Source organism: Carlito syrichta, unplaced genomic scaffold (genome assembly GCF_000164805.1).
Source record: "Carlito syrichta isolate Samal-C Ts95f unplaced genomic scaffold, Tarsius_syrichta-2.0.1 Scaffold92600, whole genome shotgun sequence".
Taxonomy (NCBI): Eukaryota; Metazoa; Chordata; class Mammalia; order Primates; family Tarsiidae; genus Carlito; species Carlito syrichta.
This window is the reverse complement of record NW_007036696.1, coordinates 822-11,026: the sequence shown is the minus strand read 5'-3', so window position 1 is coordinate 11,026 and position 10,205 is coordinate 822. Positions and strand designations below refer to the sequence as shown.

General features: G+C 33.6%; 1 protein-coding gene across 1 annotated transcript in view; it reads left to right on the top strand.

The window, feature by feature from the left end:
* LOC110595786 (solute carrier family 12 member 2-like) overlaps nt 1-9,085 on the top strand; it is a gene marked incomplete at its 3' end in the record, with an annotated part of 33,088 nt that extends 24,003 nt beyond the window's left edge. The window contains exons 2-4 of the mRNA XM_021713265.1: nt 7,208-7,327; nt 8,599-8,674; nt 8,990-9,085. Of these exons, the coding sequence (XP_021568940.1) occupies nt 7,208-7,327; nt 8,599-8,674; nt 8,990-9,085 (292 nt within the window). The remainder of the gene's footprint in view (nt 1-7,207; nt 7,328-8,598; nt 8,675-8,989) is intronic.
* Nucleotides 9,086-10,205: the final 1,120 nt, after the last annotated feature.

Genomic DNA, 10,205 nt, shown 5'->3' with positions numbered 1-10,205 from the left:
CCAGTCTGGGTGACAGAGTGAGATTCCAACTTCAAAAAAAAAAAAAAAAAAAGGTGCATCAATTGTGATTGAGCCCAAAATTTTATTTTATAATTAAAATTCGAGAATGCTTTTTTAGTATAGTTCCTTTGTCTTTGGCGGGTAACTGAATGTTTGACACAGTTTTGACAGCAGAATGACAATTAGCAAGATGTTTGCAAGCATCTTTATCTTATTGGAAAATTAAAACACTCATCTGAACTTTTTTTCTCCTTTTCAGCTTTCTTCATCTTCATTAGATAATCATCTTTTTTAAAAAATAAATATTTTATGTGATTTTCCTATTGACTCTGTGAGTTAGCATATTGGTTAAGAACCACTTTCTAGTTCCAGATTCTAAAAGAAAATTTTTTGTCTCTTAAGTGGACCTTTACATACAAGCTTAAGTTGCACTGGGTCTATAAAACAGACCAAAAGTTAATATTATATATATTTTAGAAGTGCAAGCCGGGCTCGGTGGCTCAGCCTGTAATCCCGCGCCTTTGGGAGGCTGAGGTGAGTGGATTGCCTGAGCCCTCGGGTTCGAGACCCGCCTGGGCAGCGAGACCTCATCTCTACAATAAATCAAAAAATCAGCTGGGCGTGGTAGCGCATGCCTGTAATTCCAGCTACTTGGAAGGCTGAGGCGGAAGGATCGCCGGAGCCCAGCAGGCGAGATTGTGGTGGCCGGGAGCGGCCACTGCACTCCAGTCTGGGCGACAGAGTGAGACTCCAACTCAAAAAAAAAAAAAAAAAAGAAGTGCATTTGGAGTACAAAAGGAAGAACACTCTTAGTTGCAAGAGGAGTTAAGGGGTGCTCACTGGCACTGCTTTGGTCCTCCCACATTGTGTTGGGTCAGAGCGTCTCAACAGGTGCAGAAAGAGCAGTAGTGGCTGGGCAGAATACATGTGGAGACCCAGGGAAACTACCGCCCTGGCTCCAATTGGGCCAGCTGGTAGTGTATCCTTGATCTTGTTGAAGAATGGCAAGGCATTGAAAAGCCAGACCACCTAAGAATAAGTTTATTATAATCAAGTTGTATCTGTTAGCTTTATAGCCAAGAGTTAGAAGCCTTGACTGCTTTAGATGACTGTCTTATTACAAATTGATATTTATTTAGAAAACCAGAGCCTCAGGACCTTCAAAGAGTGGTACTGGTGGACAAGGATTGTTACCTCCATTTTAAAGATGAAGAAACTGATTCTCAGAAAGGGGATTTGAACAAAGAGTATTATTGAAAAACATGCAACCTTCCTTTAACTGACTTAAGCATTTAATTTCATAGAGGCTGCTTTGAATAGTTGAAAATACGCATAGTTTAAGACTTGCAACTCTAGGAGGGCTGGAAGGTACCTAGTAAGGTGCTTATTGAAATTAATTAATAAATATCTGTTTAATGAATAAGTGAAATGATGTGGTTCTAGTTTATGCCCTGAAACTGCTTTTCCAAAATTCAGAATCTTCTAATAATAGAGAACACAAGAAGCTTACTTTGAATCTTTTTATGTATTAAATGTGGCTAAGGGATTGAAACGTTTCGCTTTTCAAGGGTATTGATATTGACGCATCCTCAAGTCTACCAGGAGATAAATAATATTGTGGCAGTCTAGAGAGACCTAAAAAGACATTTTGATAAAACTTTGCTTAATTGGTAATAAGCATTATCAGAAATATGTTTTATTAGTGTTTTCCACTGTACTTAGAAGTTGCACTATTTAAATGATCTTGATTTTTCATACACTCATAGTCACCATTATCAACTTACCTTGGAAAATAATTGATCAGAATCATTCTGATGACTACACAATCATCTTTCCTGGGTATTACCATCCTTGCCTAGTGATAACATAAAGGCCATCTTTGCTACATTGTAAACTTGAGATGAAAATGTCTTGGAATTAGTAACTAGGATGTCCAAAGGAAGAGAAATTACTGACATTTTAATGTAATGTGTATTTAAACCATGTAAAACATGAGAAGCATGTCAGTATACACATTTGGACTCTTAAAAGTATATACACAGAAGATGATCTTGCACTCTAAGTTACACAGCTAGTTAAAGCAGTGTTAAGGCTTTTAATTGTAATTTTTTAAAAAACTTGAATAATTTTTTCTAAAGCTTGGTTTTTGTCCACTATTTTAAAAGGAAATCTAGTTTCATAATAGATTGTATCTAAACTACTGAAGAAAATTCTAGTATTAGGGAAGAAACAATAGCTTGATAATTATAAATTTTTTTCCACTGAAAAATGTCATTAAACCAAGTCAGTGTGTTAAAGTAGTATTTTCTCTTAGGTCTAGCAGAATATGAAATATAACCTTTGATATGTAAAAGATAAATTGAGTAATCAAAAGACACATTAATTTTTGGATATTGGAAACAAAAAAATTAGTAACTTTCTAAGACATGCATCTAGGATAAATCTAAAATATATTTACATTCTAAAGCATTATAAAAGATTTTAATCTTGCTATCTTTCTGGTCAAGTATACTTTTTTGACAGTTCAGTGTTCACTGAAACCATATTGAATTTAAAACAAGATCCAAAAAAAAACAACTATTTTTTTCTCTTTTTCATTTAGAGAAATGTCATTGTTATAGACATTACCAATTTCTTTTTCTCTTTGGTAAAGATTAGAATAGTAAACATAATGAAACTTTTAAATGGTAACATCAATATTTACTTACAGAGCTGAAACTCAGAGAGGATAACTTATCGGGAAATGAATCTAAGCCATCACTTAGGACTTATCACATATAGATGGTGTTTAAAGCTATGCATAGTTCTGGAGAAAACCATAGAAAGAAAATAGAGCATGAAAAAGGAGATGGGTCTAGGACCAAGTATTGAAGGGACTTCTAACATTTAACTACTGGGTATAAGAGCCTGAGAGGGTGTGGTATTTCAAGGGAGTGGGGCTGACTGTATCAAATGCTGCTTTAGGAGTCCAGACAGACACAGACTGAAGAACTTATGTACATTGGATTTGGAGGTAGAGAAGTCATTGAATGTCTTAATAAAACTAGTTTGGTGTTGTGGTGAGAGGAAGCCAGTTTGGCTTGCATTTAAGAGTGTGCTGTCTGTTAACAACTTTGGTTGGAGGCAGGGTGCAATTAAAAAAAGTTAATTATGGTTAAAGGACAAAGAATGATCAAGTTGGGGTGGAGATTTGAGTATACTAGGAAGAGAAGAGATCATCCATAGTGTAAAAATTCTCCTTTTCTTTATTTCCTGCAAATAAATAATGACCATGGAGACCACAGTTTCTTTCTATTCTTGTATTTTCTGTACACTCAGAAGAATGTTCACCTTCCCATGTTTTCTCTTTGTAAATTTTTCTTTTCATTCTGTTTCTGTAGCTTCTTCACCCACTGGCTTTTTATCCTTGGCCCTTCTTCTAAGTTCCAGTCATGATTTTTTTAACTGCTGGACAGACTTTTTAATTAATTGTCTCATTGCTCCTAAAATTCAACATGTTCAATTGAATTAATCATTTTCTTGTTTGGTACTGAGAGTTTAACTATCTGGTTTTTCATTTTTTCTCTGTCTATTCCTATCTTTCCAGTTGTTTTCTCACTTGCCACCCTGAATCCCTGCTTGGGAGACTCAGAATCACAATGCTATTTTTTGAAAGATTATTTCCTAGAATAATACCAAATTAACTTGACCAGTTTCTTTCACTATGACATTATCTATACAATCATTTATTTGCTAATTTTTGCTTTTTATTCATTAGTGTAGAAAACACAGTAAAAAATTTTAGACCCATAATTTCTGTGAAAATGGCAGGTAGACTGAAAATTTTTATTTGTGCACTTTTGTTGTTGTTTTTTTTAACAGGCTTTTTATTTTAAAATTGTGGGGTACAGTTAAGGGTTAGGTATATAAATATGCATCGTTCAGGCACCCTTGTTGTTAAGGGGTGTCCCCCCATCCCCAGACAGATGTTGACTTTTGTATCAGCATAACTTATACTTCATATTTGCATATTTGAGATATTTCTTGATTATACAGTTTCTGAACAGTTTTTTTGTGGACAAAATGTCACACCTAATAATATCCTTATTTATCTGAAACTAATGTATTTATAGAAACAAAGCTGTGTATTCCACTTTGGTTTCCTGGTATTTCAGAAAACTAATACAATTATGTACCCAATTGCATTATATTTAAATCTAGTAATTGAGCTACAAATAATAAATAATTACTTGATTTTATCCTTTGAATGTACATTAGAGATAACTAAAACACTTTTTAAAATAGAGCTGTCAGGCGATAATGAGGAAGATAAAATTTTCATTTTGTGTAGATGCATCTTTATTTTAAAACACTACTTTATACATACTGGAAAATCTTTGTTTTTGGTACATAGTTATTCATAGTATAATGGAAATTAGCAATATTATTGCTAGTTTTTCAACTTTGAGATGGAATTTTGATAAACACCCACAGCAAAAGTGTTAGGATGCCTGCATACTTTTGCATTGCTAAAAAGACACCCACATCAATACTTAGTTCTGGAAATTAGCCTATTTTAAAGAGACACATCTTTAGTTTCATTTTAATAGAGATGGAAAAAAGATGTCTTTTTTGTATATATTATAGACATTATATTTTCTTGTAATAATAAGGTTATATATTTTAAAGTCATCTTTCATAAAAACACTAAAGAGTACTGTGTATTCTAGAGTGAAAACTAAGGAACTTATCTCTATTTTAAAGTTAATTGGATTAACATGCAAACTATTTTGTTCTGGCTTTATTTGAATAATTGAACAGTTGAGTAATCAGTCCCTATTCAGAGTCATTTTTTATTATTTGGGATCGTCATGGACTCTTTACTGTCTGGGACACATTCAACAGTGTAAGTACAGCCGAAGTGGGTTGTTCTTGTGATTGAGCTACATAGACCCCTGGTCATAATTTATTTTTTATTACTTACATGTATTTCTAACAAGTTTAGTGGTTACTGGTTTCCACATTTATACCAGCAAACCAAAGGATGATAACAGACCTGTTCATTCTAAGCAAGAAGAGGAATAACAGTAGGCATGTGTATTTGCTAAAATGAGATGAGAAGAATGATTGGAAGTAGTCACTTCAGAAAGTGTATGTGACCCAGCAATTCCACTCTTAGGTATATTTCAAAGATAAATGAAAATATATGCCCACCCAAAAGCTTTACACAAATGTTCACAGCAGTATTATTCATAATAGCTAAAAAAGTAGAATCAGTCTAAATATCCAACTGATTACTAAAGAAAATGTAGTCTATCCATACAATGAAATATTTGGCAATAAAAAGGAATTAAGTACTGATACATGTTATAATATGAATGAATTTTGAAAAGATCATGCTAAGTGCAAGAAACCATATACAAAGTCTATATAATTTGTGATTCTATTTATAAGAAATGTCAGAATAGGCAAATTCATAGAGACAGCTGCATTGGTTGGAGGAAGAGGGAATTGGAGAGTTTCTTGTTGGGTAATGAAATATTCTAAAATTGATTGTGCTTATATTGTGAATACAAGTATAACTTTGTGGATATACTAAAAATTATGTGCTTTAAGTTGGTGAATTTTGCGGTATTTGAATTATATCTCAGTAAAGCTATATAAAACTTTAAAAGTATAGCAAATTTGAGGGCAATTTGAAATTTTTTAACGGTGATGGTTAGTTCTGTATACCAGCCTGGAGGTGTCCCTCTTATAGTACAGTATATATATATGTATGTATTGTAATACAATGAATACTGCTAGCTAAGGTTTTTTTGGATCCTATATATATATTTGGGTCATAAATATATATATATTTTTTGTTTAACCTCTTCCACATTGGCAAAATGTTTCCCTTTGAGAACTTTTTTCATCCAGGGAAACAAAAAAGTTGCTTGGGGCAAGATCGGGTGACTGGGGAGGGTAGGACACAGGGGCCATGCTGTTTTTGGTGAAAAACTGCTGAACACTCATCGTGGTGTGGGCAGGTGCATTGTCATGGTGGAAGAACCAGTCACTCATTTGCCACAACTTGGGATATTTCTTCTACAAATTGTGATGTCCAACCTTCTCAGAATTTTCAGATAAAAACTTTGGTTGACTGTTGATCTGGAGGAACAAATTCTGAGCATATTATAAGAGGCCAGGCCTCCAAAAATTAATTCCGTTTTCTTTTGGGGTTGGGTGTCCCCCTCAAGCGCATGTGTGTGTGTATTTGAAATTCACTAAAAGATGTGAAGCACTGAAAATTATTTTAGAAAAATAATTTAGTTCTTTTACATTTAAAAGAATGTCTGAAATATAGCTGAAATTTGGTTTCTGCTGTTGAGATATGGGTAGAGGAAAAAACGTTAGGATGGTATCAGAGAAAAGATTCTAAATCCAGAATATCTTCTGTTTCCCGTGTCATCTTCCTTTTCATGGCCTTTTTAAGACTCTGTTACTGGTTTAGAAATGTGTCATATGCCTTGGATGTATTGAGACAGAACAAAAATTGAGAACCACTGAGAGAGAAAGAGAGACAGTAAAGAACAAAAAACTAAAAATGATAGAATCAGACATGAAACTTAACTAGGAAGGAAACACTAGTTTTGAAATGCATTGTGTTAACCGGTTCATGTCTGAACCTGGGAAAAATTACAAAGGAAAGCATGAAGAGTACTGAATAACTAAATGCATAAAAGGAGTGAGTAAAGGGAGGAGTTAGGTATGAATCTTGGACTCCATAGGAATCCAGCTATTATGGACAAGAAAGAGAAAACTGTATTCATTGGTGATGAAGAAGAGTTTTAAATTGTTAACACTGACAGTTCAGATGTGTGAAGTGTGGCAACTAGGTGATGTGTTGGTGACTGGAGAGAAGAGGTCTGAATTGATTGACCTAGCTAGCTTATACTTAGCTAGCAGTATTCATTATATTCTTCAAACCGCACAAAGTGTCAGTAAAATTTGGAATTATTAAGATGGGTTTACTGTCATGGTGAGATTTACAATTTCCTTGTAGATGCTGTTTTGCATTTCCAGAAAAATGATTTGCACTTTTGTAAAATATTAAGAAACCTTTGATTCTTGGAAATCTGTACTGTATTCTCCTAAATATGGTTAAGTGTATTTAATTACATTTATTTTTATTGGGTGTTTTAAATTTTACATATTAAGCATGATTCACATTTCTTTTTATAACCAGGAACCTTTTGAGGATGGCTTTGCAAATGGGGAAGAAACCACTCCAACCAGAGATGCTGTGGTCACATATACTGCGGAAAGTAAAGGAGTTGTGAAGTTTGGCTGGATCAAGGGTGTATTAGTATGTATAATAGGCTTAATTTTAGGGTTACAGCATTTCTGTTGGTTGTAAAATCTTCCTCATATTCTCATCTTTTCTCAAGAGAACTTTTTTCCCCTGTATTTTAACTGTCTTATCTGAGTGCTGTGGAAGACCAAATTAACAACTTGTACCGCCTTTCCTTTTGAATATTAAATTCAGTAGAGATATTATATATTTGTTAATTTAAGCAAATTATCCTTGATTATGTTATATATAATGTTATATTGACTGTGTTAAGTTATATTTCGTGGCATCTTGTGAATCATTTATTGTCACTTTTCAGAAATTAAATATGAAGCTATCTAATTGATAAAAGCATCAGAATCAAGAAAGCAGAGCTAGGGAATAGAGCTGAAATATGCCTCCTTTCTTTGCTACACCCATTATCTTTCAGAGATAAGTGTATAGAAGTTAACAAGAAAGAACAGAGTAAAGGAGAAATACTAAGTGTTGAGTTCACTTTAGTATACAGGTGTAGGTGGTTAAGATTTAGATTTACTTCTGTTTTTCTGTGTTTGAATAGAATAGGCTCTAAGGAGCTGATTAATGTAGGCAGGTCAGATTGCCTTCTTATTGGGACTTTGGAAACACTTAATAGGGGTTTTATTGGAATTTAGGGGAGAAGTAGAGAGAACAATTACAATTCTAGTAGTAACTTTATTGCCTCACCTGTAAGGTGAATATGAAACTTCAGATAGTATTGTTTGCTTATTCTTAGATTTTAGTATTTTAGAATACTATATTTTACATATGAGCATAATAAACAAAAGTAAAAATAAAACTACTTCATAAATTTAAATTTTAAAAAATGTGTGAACAGTTGGCATTTTGTGTTGACAAATATTATATAATACTTAATTTTGTTGAAGAAATTTAATGAAATGAGGGTGTTATAAAAGAATAAGCAGAAATTAAACTTGTATTGATAAAGGGGAGTATGTACTACTTTTTAAAAAGACTAAATTCTTAAGATATTTCTTGTACCATTCTTTTGTTGCTTCTTCAGATAATTGTGATGAGCACATTTATTTGCACATACTTGTATATTACATTCTATTTATATTAGCTCAAATGTAAACTCATATTAAGCTTTAAAAAAACTATTAAAAGAATGGTTAGATTAAAAGCTATATATATTTTCTGTAGTTTCAAATGTGTCTTATCCTACGTTTGGCTGGTTTAGTGTTTACTACTATATTATTTTTGATTGCTTTTCCTTGTCTATGACTTGGCCTCTTTTCTCTTTCTAGGTACGTTGTATGTTAAACATTTGGGGTGTGATGCTCTTCATTAGATTGTCATGGATTGTGGGTCAAGCTGGAATAGGTAAGTGAAGTTATATCCTGCTTGATTTAAGAATAATGAATAAGCAAAATAGCTATCTCTGAGCTTTCAGCCTCATAAAACTCAAGCAATTAGAGTCATTTTGAGCTATGTTTTTCTTTATATCAGATTGTTGCTTTAATGTTTTTTTCATAATTTTGATTTGATTAGTCTAAAATGAGATCAAAATTAAGTAATTTATAAGTTATAATGTAAATTTATAAGTATACTTAGTATACTTAGACCAACCAGTTCTAGATAATTGCAGGTTTAAATAAGAATATAAGTATTCTCAATTTCTTTTCTTTCTTTTTAAAGGTTTATCAGTCCTCGTTATATTGATGGCTACTGTTGTAACAACTATCACAGGATTGTCTACTTCAGCAATAGCAACTAATGGATTTGTAAGAGGAGGTAAATTTAGCCTTTTCACATCATCATCATTAGACTACTGTTACTAACCAGAGATTTAAATTGTATTTTTAATTATTTTTTGCCTTAATTGAAGCAACATATCAGGTCTATATAGACCAAGGAAGTTGCTACTGAGTACTGACCAACTAGTATATTTGAAAGTAAAATTTTTTATCGACTCATACACATATGCTTTAAATTGTTTATGGTGTTTATCATGTCTGATAGTAGGCATGGAGCTTCTTTCTACCTAGGTCTCTCCTCCACTGAGCTATACCTTGTTTCCTCTGCCAAGACTTTAGCTTTTGGATCAGTAACATGCTTCCCAGCATTTGATCAACATTGTATTGAGTCAACGTTGTATAAATGTAACCTCATTCCCTATACTCACAATTGAGAGAAACCAAGGCAGAGTACTTCCCCATGATGGAACAGCATTGTATGAGTTTTACCTGTGAATCTAAGTTTATACCTTCAAGTCTAGTTGTGGACACTCTGAGGCCTCTTTCTCCCCAGGGAGATCACCCAAGAGACTAGGAGAAATGACTTCAGGATCTCTGAGAACAAGAAGAAAAGAATTCCATTTTCCATATTAAAATTCATCATTTAAGCCAGGGTTGGTGACTCAGCCTGTAATCCCGCGCTTTGGGAGGCTGAGGTGAGTGGATTGCCTGAGCCCAGGACAACTTGGTGAGACTTCATCTCTACAATAAATCAAGAAATTAGCTGGGCGTGATAATGCGTGCCTGTAGTTCCAGCTACTTGGAAGGCTAAGGCGGAAGGATTGCCGGAGCCCAGCAGGTCGAGGTTGCAGTGGCCAGGAGCGGCCACTGCACTCCAGTCTGGGTGACAAAGTGAGACTCCAACTAAAAAAAAAAAAATTCATCATTTAGTTGGAGTTGAGGAATAGATCCTTGGCAAGCAGAGACAAAATGTCTGCCAGCACCTATAAAATCACCATAGCAAGTCAAATGGAAACAGAATCAGTATGAACCATCTGTCTCAACTATTTTGAATATCCCTATTTGACAATGTATAAACACAATTTAATTTTTTTTTTATATGCCACATTTTGTTTATTCATTCATTTGTTTTTTTTTGTTTTTTTTTCATTAATCAG